The 18,736-nt window shown below is 39.1% G+C and overlaps 1 protein-coding gene across 1 annotated transcript in view; it reads right to left on the minus strand.

Moving 5' to 3' along the window:
• The window catches only part of LOC141117590 (NACHT, LRR and PYD domains-containing protein 3-like), a 129,231-nt gene that overhangs the window by 21,057 nt on the left and 89,438 nt on the right, over positions 1-18,736 (minus strand). The window contains exon 9 of the mRNA XM_073610512.1: positions 218-382. Within this exon, the coding sequence (XP_073466613.1) occupies positions 218-382 (165 nt within the window). The remainder of the gene's footprint in view (positions 1-217; positions 383-18,736) is intronic.

The raw sequence follows: 18,736 nt of genomic DNA on the forward strand, positions 1-18,736 counted from the left end.
GTGCCTCTTTCATGGCAGATAACAAATTGTGATGAGATCCAAGAATTAGATAACAGACCAGGATTAGCTATATACTGAGACAAAAGGGAAATCCATATAATTGCATTATTATTATTATTATTATTATTATTATTATTATTATTATTATTATTATTATTTGGTTTAGATATAAAACTGTCCCAGAATATTATTTTCTCTATTGTCCTGTTATACTCACTGTAATCTCTCTATCCGACTTGTTGTCAGAGCTTCCATCAGATCCCTGAAATGACAACCCCCCAGATTGTTCCCAGACAGGTTCAATGTCCTCAGTGTCCGGTTATTTCTTATTCCAGATGCCAGGTGGAGGCAGGAATTGTCAGTCAGGTGATTAGACATCAAACTAAAAGAGAAGAATGTTACCAGAAGAAAATTAATTTCTCCCCCAGGAATGAATGTAACTATTCTCTACATGAATGGAACTCATTTCTCTTTATTGGAATAATTTATATCAGATCACTTTATAACATTCCAGGACTTAGAATTTTATAAGAAAAATATTATAATGGAGTAGACACCCCAATATTATCATCCATGTGTAGAGACGGTGATATATGAGCACAGAACACCACTGACATGACTCATAGACATGTGCATTGCCAAAGTTAGTTTGTTTTTGTTTCATTCGGTTTTTTTTGGGTCATTCCTTATGACCAAAATTTGTTATTTCGAATAAAATTGTAAATTCAAAAATTCATAAATTCGTAATTTAGAAATCAGAAAAATTCAAAAATTAGAAAATAATAACAAAAATCTGAAAATTTAAAAATCTGAAAATTAAAAAATCTGAAATAACAACTAACTAATAATAACTAACTATTAAATTATAGATATTGGAATTACCTTTCTAATTTGGCTGTTAGTGAATGTAGCGAATACGAATTTATCCGAAGTTATGAATGATCTGAAATAACACATGCCGCATCTAAACAAATGGAACGTAACAAATTAGTAATAAAAAAATAAATAATTATAAAAACGTTTTTATTATTATTATTAATTCAATACATTCTATTTGTTTAGATGCTGCATCCGTTATTTTGGATAGTTCGTAACTTTGGATAGATTTGTATTCGTTACGTTCAATAACAGCCAAATTTGGAAGGAAATTCCAATACCTATAATTTAATAGTTAGTAATAGTTATTATTAGTTAGTTAATATTTCAGATTTTAGAATTTGGGGGTTTTCTAATTTTCAGATTTTCATTCTTATTTTCGAATTGTAGGATTTATGAATTTCCGAATCTTCAATTTTCCAAATTTTCAATTTTCAAATTTTCAAAAAAATGTATTAAAAGGGTTTTCGTTAATTTGAATATTTCCAAAGTAACAAATTTGTGGAATTTTGTTTGAAAAACGAATTCGGAATGAAACGAATTGCACATGTCTAATGACTTGCATTGTGCTATAATCTCCTTGTGTATGGAGCATGAATGGCATCAGTAGACAGTGTGAGGCCGGAATAAGCATTGCTAGAGATTGGACGGGTGGTTTTGTTCTCTGATACTCTCTGCTGATAAGAAGGAAGTATGGAGGAGATCCCTCAAGACTGAATAGCAGATGTGCATCACAATAGAAAAGTGGTTATCACTTCCACCTGGCAGCACTGGGGTCATCGGTTTGAATGCCAACCACGGCACTACCTGCCCGGAGGTTGTATGTTCTCCCTGTGCCTGTGTAGGTTTCCTCCCACACTCCAAAATACATGCTGGGAGGTAATTGGTCCTATAATATGTATGAATGTGAGTTAGGGACATTAGATTGTAAGCTCCTTGAAGGCAGGGACTGATATGAATGTATAATATGTGTGTAAAGTGCTGTATACATTTTTAGCGATATATAAATACTTACATACAGATTCTCCCATGTATGACCTCCTATAATCTCATCTATTTCAGTTACCAGACAAAACAGAATATCAGGTTTTATGAAACAATTATTTCATGGCTAATGGAGTGATAAGATTCAATAATTACCCAACATTTCAAGATTAGCTATTTACTGAGACAAAAATGAGAACCATATAATTTCATTATATTATTATTTATTATCATATTCATATATTATTTGTGTTTTAGATATCAACTCTCCCAGAATATTATTGTCTCAGTCAGTCCTGTTATACTTGCCGTAATTCCTCTATCCGGCTTGTTGTCAGAGCTTCCATCAGATCCCTGAAATGAGGACCCTCCAGATTGTTCCTAGACAGGTTTAGTGTCCTCAGTGTCTGGTTATTTCTTATTCCAGATGCCAGATGGGGGCAGGAATTGTCTGTCAGGTGATTAGACATCAAACTAGAAGAGAAGAATGTTACCAGAAGAAAATGAATGGAATCATTTATATAAGATCACTTTATAACACTCCAGGACATAGAATTTTATAAGAAAAATGTTATAATGAAGTAGACCAGCGCAGGGGCACCGCTCCCTTTGTCCACGCACCCGGCCCCTAATCTACATGCAAGGCACCAGACGCATGGATTTCAATGGGGTTTATTTTTATTTTTTTGAAGCACATGATCAGAGCCTGAGGCTCTAATGGCTTCACAAAGGGTGGGCTCGGGGAGCAGAGTCCACCCAGTTGTGTGAAAATAGAGAATTAATATACGCTAATGTCTTCCTGCTTCTCCTCCTGGCCAATCAGGAAGCGGGTCCTGATTGGCTGGGAGCACTAAGACCCCATTGGCCGCGAGTCCTAAGTCCTGATTGGCCAGGAGGAGAAGCAACTGCCAGGACTTGGGAGGAGATGCGGGGGTGAGAAGTCACCAAAGCCACAACCTGGGGGGTAACTGCGAGGCTGGCAGGGGGCCTGACAGGCAAGCAGAGCTTGTTTCGATCGAGCAGCAGGGGAGCATTGATTGATCAATCGATGAGAGGTGGGGGCGGTTTGCTGGCTGGGGGAAGGGGGGGTGGCTTGTTGGGTGTGGGCCGCCCCCCTTCCCCCAAGAAAATTATGCACCAGCTGCCACTGGAGTAGGCCCCCCAATATTATCATCCATATGTAGAGATGGTGATATCTCCATACACAGAATGAGCACAGAATACCACTGACATGACTCGTATTGGGCTATAATCTCCTTCTGTATTGAGCATGAATGGTATCAGCAGACAGTGAGAGGCCAGGATCAGCATTGCTAGTGATTGATCAAAATAGTCAGGTGACAGGAAGCTCATATGAGGCTCTGATTGGTGATTGCAGTGAGATCTGATTCCCCGTGTATGTCCTCCTACAATCACATCTATTTTACTAGCTACTAGACCAAAGAGTATATCAGATTTTTAAGTAGGTTTTATGAAGTGCCTCTTTCATGGCTGATAACAGATTGTGATAAGATCCAAGAATTAGATAACAGTCCAGGATTGGCTATATACTGAGACAAAAGGGAAATCCATATAATTGCATTATTATTATTATTATTATTAACCACTTGCCGTCAGCCATATAGCAAAATGATGGCGGCAAAGTGGTTTCAATATCCTGACCGGACGTCATATGATGTCGCCAAGATATCAAGCCGCTGTGCACTCCTGGGAGTGTGCATCACGGCGTTTGTTGTTGCGGTGTGTCAGTCTGACACACTGCAACACCGATCTAGGTAAAGATTCTATGACGGAGACTCTTTATCATGTGATCAGCCATGTCCAATCACGGCTGATCACAGTGTAAACCCCTCACACTGTACATCACTACTCTACCTGACGAACACTGAGGAGAGAGGCACGGGGACATATTCCAGTTTCCAGGCACGGGGACAGATTCCAGATTGCTGATACTCCTGGAGGCATACGAGCTCGGCGCTCGTGGATTGATGCCCACACTCACTTCAGGAAAGTGAGTGCAACCTCCCCCCGTGTGTGTCTTGCCCCCCCTCCACTGTGGTTGTTGCAAAGTTATTTTACATGCTGTATACTTTTTATTTTTTATATTTCGCTTGGCATGTTCATCATTGTCACTACCTTATACACAGAACGTCTACACCTGCGGGTCATTTGCAACACAGGCTGTACACCTTACAGCTGTAAGGTAAGTGGCTTGCAAACACGGAGGTGTCCTCACTGAAGATCCCCCTTCCCTTCACGATAGGAATTGTTTTGTGTTTCTCATCACGAGTTTTTGTTTTTTGGACTGGATGATAGAACTAATATTCATGTTTGCCCTAGGGATTTGTCACTTGTAGTTCACCAGGATTTGGCACATTTTTGCTAATAGGACACTAGCCCACATATATTTTTCTTGCATTATATATATTTTTTTGCATTGTGTCATTATTCATCCTATTTGTGTTAGTATATGCAATTTTGCTTTGCTATATTCAAGCAGTCACTGTTTCACAATTACCTTTATATATTAGGCTTTGTCTGCCCGCAACATTTTAGTCATGATGATTAGCTACATTGCACTGCACTGCATCCCCACCATGTTCTTTTAGCATGTAGGATCCATTCATGCATTGGCCCGTTTCTGCTTTTTTAGTTCACTTTGCCACTTTAGTCATCTTTGTAGCTCCCCCCTTCATCACAGCGCAACTACCATCTTCCCCCACAAGGAGAGCCGTTGATCGGCTTTTCCTCACTCACGTCTGTGAGACGCGAGGTAGAGGAGAGCCGATCGGCTTGCTCCTTTGACAGGGGGGGTCTGTGCTGATTGATTATCAGAGCCGCCCCACCCCGAGGATGCCCCCCACACTGGACCACCAGGGATGCCACTAGGACCAACAGGGATGTCACCACCAGGTATGCCACCCATGACCACCAGGGATGCCAATCAGTGCCCACAATGAATGCCAATCAGTGCCCACAATGGGCATTACTAAATGGCAGGCATTATTGTTTGGCACTGATTGGCATCCATCCATACCATCAATTAGTGTACATCAGTGCCACATATCAGTGCCCATCCATGCCCATCTGTGCAACCTATCAGTACCCATCTGTGCCGCCTATCAGTGCCTATCCGTGCTGCCTATCAGTGTCCATCCATGCCATCTATCAGTGCCCATCCATGACGGCTTTCAGTGCCCATTAGTGCCACCTATGTGTACCCATCAATGCTGCATATCAGTACCACCTATCAGTGCCCATCAGTGCCGCCTATCAGTGCCCCATCAGTGCTGCATATTAGTGCCCATCATCAGTGCCACCTCATCAGTGCCACCTCATCGGTGCCCATCAGTGCCACCTTACCAGTTCCCGTCAGTGCAGCCCCATCAGTGCCCATCAGGGAAGGAGAAAACGTACTTATTTACATAGTTTTGTAACAGAAACAAAAAAACTTTATTTTCTTCAAAATTTTACAGGCTTTTTTTATTTGTTTAGCAGTAAATAAAAACCCCAGAGGTGATCAAATACCATCAAAAGAAAGCTCTATTTGTGGGAACAAAATGATAAAAATTTAGTTTGGGTACAGAGTTGCATGACCGCGCAATTGTCATTCAGAGTGCAACATCGCTGAAAGCTAAAAATTGGTCTGGGCAGGAAGGTGTATTGCCCCGTACACACGGTCGGACATTGATCAGACATTCCGACAACAAAATCCATGGATTTTTTCCGACGGATGTTGGCTCAAACTTGCTATGCATACACACGGTCGCACAAAGTTGTTGGAATTTCCGAACGCCAAGAACGTGGTGACATCCACCATGTACAACGAGACTATAAAAGGGCTGTTCAGTACTAAGCGCGGCACCCTTTGGGCCCCTTTTGCTAATCTCGTGTTAGTAAAAGTTTGGTGAGAGATGATTCGCGCTTTTTCAAACTCATGGTTTTCAGATCGTATTTCTGCTGTTCAGTTTGTGCTTGTGGGTTTGTATCTGCTCTTCAGTGCGTGCAGCGAGTTACCATTGATTTTTCATTGTGTTCTTGTTCGTTCATTACTGATTTTCAGATCGCTGTTCACAGGCCTTGCTGTTCTTCAGTGCGTTCCATTACTTCGTTCTGAGCAGCTGACCATTTTCTAGCCATGTTGCGTATACGTACTCATCATAGAGTTCGTGCAGTGCGGGGGCTTGGTGTTGGGGTCCTTACTTTGACACAAGCCCAGTCCATGAACAGGGGGAGGAGGAGTTCTTGGACCAAGAATTGGTTGCTCCAGCGTGACCAGTTCTGTGACATGCCTTTGCTCCGTGAGATCTGTGAGAATAATCCTGACGATTTCAGGAACTTTCTCTGGATGATGGACCCCGTATTTCACCATTTGTTGGCTTTGCTGACCCCCTATATCAGCAGGCAGGATACCTGCATGAGGCAAGCCATCACTCTGGAGCAGAGGCTAGTCGCCACCTTGCGGTACATGGCGATGGGGAGAAGCCTGCAGGACCTCAAGTTCTCGACAGGCATCTCCCCCCAGGCTCTGGGGATCATTATCCCAGAGACCTGTTCTGCCATCATCCAGGTCCTGCAGAAGGAGTATATTAAGGTAAGATTTTTATCCTTTAACATCACATTTTATTGTATTTAATGTTTGCTAATATATTGTATTTCTTTCCTCATTCCCTAATTACCATAATAGTAATATGCTGTGAACGTCCCCTTTGTCCTTATGCATGCTGGATTTTTATGTAATTTTTTTGTCCTTCATACATATTTGCCTTCACTTACCTCCCCAGCATGCTCTCCTGGGCCTATATCCACCTCATGTAGTCACTTAACAATGTATTTTGTCAGCTCCGTAGTAGTGCTTTACCCTAAATACCCCCTAAAATGTTGAAAATTGTGACGTGTGCTTTAAATTTTGGCAGAGTGCCAGACGCTTTTTTTGGGGTCCCAAAATCATTTGGAACCCTCCCTCCCCCCAACTTCTAACTCAGCTGATACCAATCCTCTATCTGTTGACTTTGCCAAACTTATAAACACTATACCCACCTCTTGTGTGGTCATATTTATGGATGAATTCCCCAAAGCATGTAGTGCAAGGGCCTGCCTGAATTCTTTCAAATGGTACTATTTAAAGTTTTTGTATCCTATTATTATCTTGATAGGTAATAGCAGAATGTAAAAATGTGCTAAAATGTGTACAGTGTGTATTTATCTCTTTGTATTATGACACTTCTTACCTGTCCAGTGGGCTGCCAATAGTGTAAGTAAGGAGGGGCTGGCCAAAGTAATACACATTATTTAGGCATTCATCTCTCAATAAAGTGGAGAGGGTTACCTGTCCAAAACATCTCCCCCCATACATTTTTTTAAATGGCCCATGGGGGGGGGGGGAATCTGATAGGTGGACCTTATACCTTTGTCTTTAAATACTCCCTAAAATAAATGTTATACTGATGTTGGCCAAGAATGTTTGTGTCTAATCTGCTTTCCATGTTTATGTGCAAAATGATTAATTTATTTTTCTTGTTTGACTCCACAGTTTCCTTCCAACCCACAGGAATGGCAGACTGTGGCCTCCCACTTTGCCCAGCGGTGGGACTTTCCTAACTGCGGAGGGGCAATTGATGGGAAACACGTCCACATCGTCCCACCACCCAACTCGGGGTCATACTATTACAACTACAAGGGGTTCAATAGTATTGTAATGTTGGCAGTGGTGTCGGCTACTTATGAGTTCCTGTATGTGGAAGTGGGGAAGAATGGCCGGATGTCAGATGGTGGAGTCATCACCCACACGGAGTTCTACAGGCGTCTCCAGAATGGCAGCTTGGGCTTTCCACCTCCAGAAGACACTGCGGAAGGACTCCCATTCGTCTTTGTTGCGGATGAAGCGTTTGCACTGGGGGACCATCTTATGCGGCCATTCCCTATGAGGATCCTCACCCTGGACCAGAGGGTTTTTAATTACCGGCTGGCCAGAGCCAGAAGAGTGGTGGAGAACACGTTTGGAATAATGTCCAGCCGGTTCTGCCTATTTCTTACACCGATACACATGGCAGAGTATAAACTCAATCACATCAAAGAGAGGACACAAAAAGAGGAGAAAAGTGCTGCTCACCCCTAATGATGAGAACAAAAAAGAAAGGTTTCTCCAGGGTGGGGTTTTTAGGCAGCAAAATGCAAGTGTTGAGTCAGTAATGTATAAAAAGTAAATATGTTTATTTTACAAAAAATCGCATAACATGAAAGTTAAAAAATGAGCTCCAGTAGGAAGTACTTATTAAATTATAGGATCAGACGCACATTATACAAACATATTTCCATAGCAACATTGAACAAACAATTTCAACACAAGAAAATTGAACCTGACGCGTTTCAAACCCATATACCAGGGGTCTTCTTCAGAGGGTCAGTCTGTTAAAAGATATATGATATAGGTACACATGTAAAAACTTACTTACGCACAGTAAAAATGATGTACAGTGCATGCATGTGATATAGTTACCCAACAATGTGTGTCCAGCAAAAAGAAGCCTCCTACACGGAGATCCCTTTAAAAAAACTGCTTGCTCTCTCTCCCCAAGGGGTCTCAAAACACCTCCACCGACATGGCAACCAACACTGGAGCAGTAGTCCAACGATGTGGCTTACGACAAGTCACACTAGCGGTCGCCCCCCGTCAGGCCAGACGATCAGTCGGGGAGCAAACCACACTTGCAGCGAAAACCCAAAAATGGACTAAGAAATACACCCATGATATATAGGGGGAAATTAAAAAGTATTTCTTCAAATGGGTGGTCAAATAGCCAACTGGGAGGCACCAATCTCCATGCATACCATATATGCAGTTTGCGGCCTCAAAGTATTAGACAAATACATGTGTGAAAAGAAATAATGGATAGGTAAAAATAATTCATTAGAAATGATTTAAAAAACCAATTGGTTAAGTAATTAAACAGAGTAGGGGGGTCAAAGGGTCAGAATAGTATACGCCAGCTCAATTAGATTGTGAATATGGTTAGATGAAAAGGACTGAGTGAGAGGGTGATTGTGGATACCCAATGATGTGAGGGTAAGGGAAGATATGTGTGGCATGTACAAAGCCGCACATAATGAAAAACAAGTGAAAAACAGAAGTGCAAAAACAAACAATGTGACTAAGAAAGGGGGAAGTGCCCACAATAAAGCCAAACATAGGAGAAACAGAGTAAACCCAAATTTACCTCAAAAAGTATTAAAGCACATAAGAGGCTGCACCATATCGCCCTATGTGCTCATACTGATTTGTGACCTAACGACCTAACCCTGGATTGGCCGCAAGTTGTGTCAGGCTCAGTGGATAAGTATCCAATCCGAGTCGACAAGTCTGAAATACATATATATAAAAAGAGTAGTGTTGTAAGTAGTTACACATAGGTACATAATAGATATTATTAACAGATCATAATAGTATAGGGCAGAGATGGCGCAAGAACATATTGCTTAGCTGTGTACTTACAGTGCAGGAGCTGCATAGATTTCTGACCCACCAAACAGGAAAGCTACAAGTCCAAGGTTTTTCACGTGTATATGTACTTGCTATGGGCGTATGCCAATCATGGTGAATCCACTACAGGTGCGTGTCCCCCCCCAGAGCTGTTCAAAAAGACCGTCATAGGGGGCATGGCCGCCATTCAGGCAGCCTCGTGTGGCTTCCCCAGCATTCGGAACGGGCCCCAAAATGACGTCACTCTCATCGTAACTACGCGATGTTCCCGCCTCACGTCGCACGCGCGGGGCCCCGTGCATGCGCAGTGACCGGGAATGTCCGAGAGTGTTCCAGAACGTCGCCGGCAAGGAGGAAGGATCCCCAATGTAGCAGCTGGTGCCAGCCCAGGTGCCTGATGGGGAAAAGGGGGGAGGAGCGGATAGATGGTAATTGGCTCCTCCCCCACTTGCCGGGAAGGCACATCCGAGGGAAACCCTGAATCCGGAAGCAGCAGCAGCAGGAGTGCCAGACTCCCAAGGGGAGAAAAAAGGGCAAAGAAGAGGCATAATAACCATTTACATTTGCTTGAAACATAGAAAAAAGAAATATGTAAAAACATAACATGCATGGGTATGTTCTCCCAAGCTAATATGGTTATTTAATTCTAGTATGCATATTCATGAGACACTAATACACGCAAGAAAAAACAGTCACATACATTGTTAAATCTACAAAATCACAGCAAAATAAAATAAAGAAAAATAGAACCAGGTGGAACAAAACCAAAACATCAAAGGGAGGGATATAAAGACAGGGAAAATGGCCGAAAGGTCTTTAATATTAAAAGAAAAGATCCAGGAAAATTTTAATGGGTTTTTCCTGAAACAAAGCCCTTTAAAAATGGGGCAAAGGAGATGGCCTCATTTAATCCTGGAAAGGAGGTGGCATCCAGCTTAAATATCCACCTCTGTTCGTGTTACAACAAGGTTTTGTTCCAATCACCGCCTTGATCCGGTATGTGAATCCGATCGAGTGCGGTGAAGGATACTTTGGGCATCTTGTAGTTGTGCATTGCCACCACATGTCACCCAAGTGGTGGATAGTGGTTACCAATTTGCATATGGTAGATGTGTTTGGATATACGGTGATGAAATTCTTGTTTCGTCTTATCGACGTAGTATGCCCCGCATTCGCATGACATGAGGTATACCACTCCTCATGTCTGGCAGTTGGTGAAGTGCGCAGGCTTAAACAATACCCCATTCGGAAGATGGAATGTTTTGTCCCGTCTTATATATTGACAAAAAGAGCAGTGTCCACATGGGAATGATCCGAAGGTTGAGCAGTGTTTCAGTCTTCTGTTCGTCCTTGAACTCGCTTTGGACCAATTTGTCTTTTACGAGGTAGCCCGTCTAAAAGTAATCGAAGGGCTGTTTGAAATGAAGCCACAAACCTTCGGATTATCCATGAGTATGGGCCAATGTTTTTGAATGACGTTCCTAATCGCATGATGCTGTTTAGAGAATCGCAAAATGATCCTAGTAGGATCCATACCATGATCATTTACCATCCTCTTTTTGGATAATAAATCGCATTGGGTTTGTGCGGCTGCTCTATTGTAGGCCTTACGTAGACAAGAACAACTGTAGCCATGTGCTAGCAGTCTAGTTTGCAGATTGTAAGCTTCCTCTTTAAAATGGGTATCATCTGAACAATTCCTGTGTAATCGCAGGTATTGTCCATATGGGATGGACTTTTTTAGTACTGTGGGGTGAAAACTATCCGCATGAAGCACTGTCTTTCCTGTGGTGCTTTTCCGAAACAGGGTGCTAGAGATTTTACCCTCAGGGGTACTGAAGTAGAATAGTAAAGTATCGAACCAGGCAGAACTTCAGCAATGCAGGTTTATTAACAGCTGATAACATACAGGTTTATGTTCAAAATATTACAATATACAGGTCTAATTTATACAGTTTCTTACAATGCAAGCATATTAGATATAAATATTCTTATCCTCTAACCAAATTGAAACAATTGTGAAGTGTTCTCACCCTGAACCAGAATGGGCTTTTACTGCCAATTCTTGGGAACCTGTCACCTGATAGGGACCAGCCGGTCGAGCAGTGGTCTGGTCCCCTCACAGAGTTCTGGGTTCCAGCTCGACCAAGTCTTTGAGGGAAATTCACCTGAGACCACATTCTGGAACAAGTCAAGAAGTCTTCTCTGACTCGTACGAGGAGACAAGTTGTGGACAGATACTTGCCCATTGGTTCTGACCTCTATGACCCGTGCAATAGGGCAGCATACATAGAGTTCAGCCTTATGAGCTCCTATCTGACTTGTCCGAGGGGACAAGTTAGGACAGATACTTGCCCATTGGTTCTGACCTCTATGACCCGTGCAATAGGGCAGCATACATAGAGTTCAGCCTTATGAGCTCCTATCTGACTTGTCCGACTAACAATTACAGAGCTTGCATTTATATACCATTTCACAAGTCTTATCTCAACTATCTTTCTTACATTTGATTGGTCGCTAAGATCTACGTCAAAGTAACCAACCATAAATCTGACACTTGTTCTACAACCAGATAAACTTAATTATTCCCAAAATTCCTATATGTTCATTAAAGTGATTTATAACTGGTTTTGTCCAATTAAAAACACCTGTATAGAGACAGTCTGGCACCCAGCTGTGTTATCAGACTCTCCTTATCTTGATACTAGCTTCAAGGATGACAGATTTACGACTATGAGACAATGAACTTTCAATAACCCCACCAGATGTGTTATATGCTTTACTATATAATCCTATATGCAAAAGTACTGTATCAAATATATATATATACATATATATATACATACATACACATATACATATATAAATATATATACATACACACATACATAGCCAATTACCAATTCAATATTGTCTAATTACTACATACATATATATATATATACAAATACATACACACATGTATTTCCTTATTCAATGTACTTTAACAGTTTTAATGAGGGCTCAAAGACCTTTGTTTGACCCTGGCAAACTTAATTAATGTTCTGTACATAACTTTCCTGTATGCCACTTAATTATTTTAACCACCTGTTTTCTTATCTTATCTTTTGTGATTTATATGCATTTCAGACTTGAGACAATTCTATATTACTTGAATCTATTCTAATGAACTTTCACCCAGTAAACTATAAAAGTATAAGAAAGAAGCAGAGAGGTCATCCAAAGTTCAGCATTTAAAATGAAGACTTTCTATATCTATGGAAAACACAGTATACATTATTAAAAATTAATAATTGTTGCTTTACTTATTGCATAATAATATTGATAAAACCACTACTATATAATAATATAAATAATAATAATAATAATAATAATAATCAATAAAATATATGCAAATCAATATATACAATATGAAATACATTGACTAATATGAGATTCCACAACATTTCCCCCCTGTTGAGGCTTCACACAAGCCTCACAGCAATTACAATACAGATCACCCACCATGCCCTTCAGAGACCCCATACACCCGACACTTATCACAAATTGTCCAAAAAATAAAAACAAATCAGTCCAAAAAATAAAAATAAATAAATAAATCAGTCCAAAAAATAAAAATAAATAAATAAATCAGTCCAATCAAAAACACTGCATCTTCTTCTGTAGCTGCAAAGTCCTTCTCCATATGTGGCACGGAAAACATAGTTGTCAGTCTCAGTGACATTGTGATCATTCTTGCCACAAACTTCTTGCAACAGGCAACAGTTACTCAGCAACATCACATCAAGGATAACAGGGAAGAGGAACAATCCGTTTAGCTAGTGAATGAAAGCCAAGTATGTGGTCCCAAGGAGCATTCAGCAGACTCAGTCCCATAAGGCTCTGCCTTTTCCTGCATAGGTCTTTTCAGCTTAGCCAAGTGCTTGATGTGTCTGGAGAGATCTCCTTCATCATCAGTTGCTGGTCCAGTATCATAGCACAAGCTGCTTTGGATGCTGTAAGACACAAGTTCAGTGCATACCTGTTCTGCAAGGATACAAGTCTCAGATGTTTCAGTTCCTCCTTTTATGCATGAAATCCTTCCTTTGTAGCAATTAACATTTGTAACAAGTTGCATCATGTCTTCTGCGATCACCCGATATTTGTCTGGATATAAAATACACTTCAAAAATATAGTTATAAAAAATAAAAAATAGTTAGTGTCAGGATACAATAGGTCTCTGGCAAGCACTTCAGGGCAACCTACAAAGCAATGGCTCCTACACTCTTATTTTATTTAATAACTTAATTTAGTGTGTTCCTTTTATTTCTACAACATCCGCTAAAATAATATACATGTATCTATATAGTTTTATCATAATACAATACTCTTACAATATTAATAATATTTATTATTATAAATTCCTTGAAGCGAAGATGTTTTCACTACAAAGTATTTTATATAGACTATTCTTTTACATTTCCCAACCTATACTATTTCCCATACAATAATTGTAAAATTCTTATAATTTCTTAATCTTGACTCCAACTATCAGTCACTATTACCCTGGTCATGTCATACTGTCAATATAGTCAGTCCAGAAATTTTCATTAGTTTTAATTTTGTAGTCTTCCCACAAAGTTTGCTAAACCCAAAACCATTTCACTTTTTGTCCATTTCTGCACATACTATACTGCAGAATGTTATACAATAACAGTCAGCATGGGTCTCTTCTGTCAGTCACTGCTATACTGTCTAAGTCAGTAGCCTACCTCTCCTATGTCTTAAAACATGAATTATAAAACAATATCAAGACAAATATGATAACATATCCTATAAAGCATCAATAGCATACAGTCTTTAGCGATAATGTCATACTCATTACATTACACCTCTCCACTTTTTTTTTTAAGCAAAAAATGATAAAACTATTTGTTTATAATGATTGAACATTTACTCAAAGTGGAACTCTACTCACAAAAATGTGATAAAATAAGGTTCATTAGCAAGAAAAATGCATTCCACATTAATTATTATGCTACCATTTTACTGAAACCCAGAACCTTTGAGCAGCAGTAGAATTTCAGGCTGTCAGCAGACTGGCCGCTAGATTTTAATCAATGCAAAAATAGAGCACAACTGAGCCTGTGTAGAGCAGGGTGGAACAGTGGATTTTAAACAGTATAGGCACTTATTTTTTTTTACTGTGTTTCATAGCTACACCTGCAAAAGGGGTCAGCCTCAAGTGATCCAGCAGGAATTAAGTTTCTGACCAAAGTTCCACTTTAAGGTGTTCACAATAATAATACCTATAACATATATAACAAACAAAACAACAGTAAGTCTCTACATACAAAGTATCACATATAATTAATTAGCATTGTCCATTACTGAAATACTTCCAATGTCTTTGTCTGCAACAGTCTCTTGTATGTATTCCACTTGCACTTATGTGAATAACACTCTTGGTAATCTCAGTCAGACTTTGACTACTTTAGAAATGAAAAATGTCACTGTCACAAATGTGGATTTAAACTGTCACTTGAATTGTGAATTCTTCCACTTCCTTTTATGATCTTTAATGTACTTGCAGTCATCAAGAGTTACTGACATACATTCCTTTAGTGGCTTTGACTGGAACAAGAGATCACATCTAAAACAAGGATCTGTTTAGAAACAAAACTACACCAATTTGGTTAATTATTTTAAACACATGAACATTTTATCTCCCACTGTACAGCATGAAGTCTAAGCAACTATCATTTGCCTCTAGAACTCCTAAACTTAGTGACAAATCTATCCAAAGTTTCATATGGCCCAGTAAATTGTATTTAATTTGGTCTACAACAGCCCATACAACCTATCCACCAATGAATATGAGTGTGGACACAAGGTTCTATCGTCTATGCCAAGCATAGAGTAGAATGGAACTGATTTTTCATATAAATGGGTACAATTATCTGATATCAGTGCTGTATACACTCCAAGCCTGGGAAAAATTTCCCACATCAGACACTTAGCTGTTGTCTCATACATTTGCATGACCATATGAAAAACTGTGATTTACTTTAAAAAGGAGCAGACATTTATTTAAGTATATCTATATCTACAGCTTTGTTCTTTCATTGCAATAAAGTCTATATACAGGCACACAAAATAGACTTTGAAGAACTACATTTTGTGAAACTACATTGTGATTGTTCATAATTAAAAAGAAATCAAAATAAAATTACATGGTCACTTGCACAGTCTGTTAAATCTAAAGAGGTTAAGACAATGTGCATTACTATGTCCCTTCCTTAAGAAAAATTCTATACAAATTTTATTGCTAATTAGATCATATTAATGCAGAGTGACCCTAATCCAAAAAACTGACTTTGCCACCTGTAGTAGCATTACTAGGAACTTGAATAATAAAAAATCAAAAGGAGTGAAATTTTACAAAGTATAACTTTACATATGAAAACGTGCTGGCTGCTCCTGGAATAAAGAAACAAATTATTTATTTAGGCAAACTAATAATCAACCTGATAATTACTAAATATTGTAATCAGGTAGGACAAAATAAGTTCTAGCCAATACCAATAAGGGACCTTGCTCACCAGAGCTTACAAGCTAAGATTAAAAATTAAGACTCTAATTATCTAATTCACCCCCTGTATGTGCTACATATAGCACATATAATAAGATGGTAGCACTGTCACCATGCATCACTCTTCACTATTCTTTTTAGAAAATAAGAAACAAATATAAATTTGGAGTTCCCTTGTACCAAATAAATAAATCCCATTACTATCTTTGTGATTACTACTAAGTAGGCAAATATATAAAGATGACAGTATACATAATACTGTACAATAAGATAGGGACATAACAAATAAACAACAAAAGCTACAAGGGAGAATAAGCACCCTACTTACAAGAGTGATACACTAAAAATAAAATGCACCTTTCACTACTACAGTCCATAATATAAAAGACAGAATACCTATTATAACCTACAGTTTATATTCTAATAAAAATCAACAAATGTTTAAGAATAAGAACGTATTCTGAGATTTTATTTATTTTCTGGTCAGCTCATCCAGTTTCTGTCTAAAGGCACCTATACGTGCCCCTTTCATCGCAGTACAGAGCACTGAGATGAGCTGTCACAAAAAGTGATTCAATGCTTTTGCACATAAGCTCCTAAACACATACTGAAAAAAAAAAAAATACAGTATTTCGTCTAATATGTAAAACCTACAACTGTAAAATCTGTTAAGCATGACATTAATTACATTAGCGGCATTGAATTTATCTACAGATTTTTAATTTTTTTTTTTTCCAGAAGCAGTATACTGGATACAAAAAAAATATGGGTGAACTTTGTGTCGTAAATTACTTAAAACAAACAACTTTCTTTTTTCTACAGTTTAAATAACTTCTAACTCCCTCAGCTCATTCATGGCGCTATCTAGCTGAGGTACATATTTAAAGAATATAAAAAAAAATAATGAATCGTGCCTTCCACACACACACTCACTCACTGCCAATAACAGTTAGAACTTTGACGCTAAAGTCAATCAGTCACCATAGATGTATCAATCCCTAGCCTCTCCACGAAAGACACATACAATCATTCACTTAGGGATTCATTTCACACCTCATACAAAAAAATCACACACACACACACACACATTTAACTCATATAAATATAAATCCTCCTATCAAATACTAATATCAAGTGTCACGAAATCAAATATATGACACAGAAAGTTCTAATTGCATTTGTATGGAGGATACATACCATTTCCCTATTCATCATACACTATGCAGAATTCAGCATCAGTTACATACTTCTTACAATTCACTCATAGAACTAACACACAGGGTCATTTCACACCAACGTTTTTACAACCACTACAGAATTATTCTAACCTAATTTGGGAGTTGATCAGTCTCCCTCACACATACAATATTCCCTAACAGTCTACAAACATTACAAATAAATTAACTTACATTTGTGAACATTCATTAACAAAATGTCATTATCTTCTGTTTTCTATATAGCAATACACAGTCACTCCACCTAGCAGAGTATGCATACATATGAACACAAATTCCTGACTATATATAAATATATAAATATTCACAAAATTATTAAAACTGACAGGATAGTTAGTAATTACTTATGGACAGCAGTGCTCAGAGTAAAGCCAATAGGCACCGTATGCGCATACGTCTCCTTACCAAAATGCTTGTCTTAAGACACGAAAAACCGCCAAGCCCTGCTTGCCACGGCGATCAGGAATGTCTCAACCTGATCTTAACTCAGTTAGTACACAGACCGTTATAACAGATACATATAAACACATACACTTATAGCACAAAGACGATACATACCTTTTAACTTTGTTAACAAATGGAGCTCCAAAACCTTCACCTTATTTACCTGTCAGGACTTACCTTTCCTGACATTAACCTTCTAAACTCATGAGTATTATTTTACACCACAAAGGTACCTTTTTCTACTAGTAGCTACATATTAGTACTGTTTTTGTTTTTAACTTAGGCTTTCCAGGGGTCTGATAACCCCAAAGCCTCCTCCAGATTGATTGCCAATCCAGGATACCAACATGCATGTAAATTTAGGCAACTCAAGAACCTCTTCCAAACTGGACTTACCAGTCTAGGATACCAATTCTTCCAGAACTCTTGTAGGGCTAGCATACCAATCAAAAATAAACCTCTTCTAGACCAATTTACTCGGTCTAGGATACCAACATGCAAGTTAAAGGTAGGTTCTCCAGGGGTCAAAACATTTACCCCAGAACCTCATCCAGACCTCTTGTAGGTCTAGGATACCAATCAAAATATACCTCTTCTAGACTGATTTACTCAGTCTAGGATACCAACATGCATGTTAAAGGTAGGTTCTCCAGGGGTCAAAACATTTACCCCAAAACCTCATCCAGACCTCTTGTAGGTCTAGGATACCAATCAAAATATACCTCTTCTAGACTGATTTATTCAGTCTAGGATACCAACATGCATGTTAAAGGTAGGTTCTCCAGGGGTCAAAACATTTACCCCAAAACCTCGTCCAGACCTCTTGTAGGTCTAGGATACCAATCAAAATATACCTCTTCTAGACTGATTTACTCAGTCTAGGATACCAACATGCATGTTAAAGGTAGGTTCTCCAGGGGTCAAAACATTTACCCCAAAACCTCGTCCAGACCTCTTGTAGGTCTAGGATACCAATCAAAATATACCTCTTCTAGACTGATTTACTCAGTCTAGGATACCAACATGCATGTTAAAGGTAGGTTCTCCAGGGGTCAAAACATTTACCCCAAAACCTCGTCCAGACCTCTTGTAGGTCTAGGATACCAATCAAAATATACCTCTTCTAGACTGATTTATTCAGTCTA

Source organism: Aquarana catesbeiana, linkage group LG13 (genome assembly GCF_042186555.1).
Source record: "Aquarana catesbeiana isolate 2022-GZ linkage group LG13, ASM4218655v1, whole genome shotgun sequence".
NCBI classification, from domain to species: Eukaryota; Metazoa; Chordata; class Amphibia; order Anura; family Ranidae; genus Aquarana; species Aquarana catesbeiana.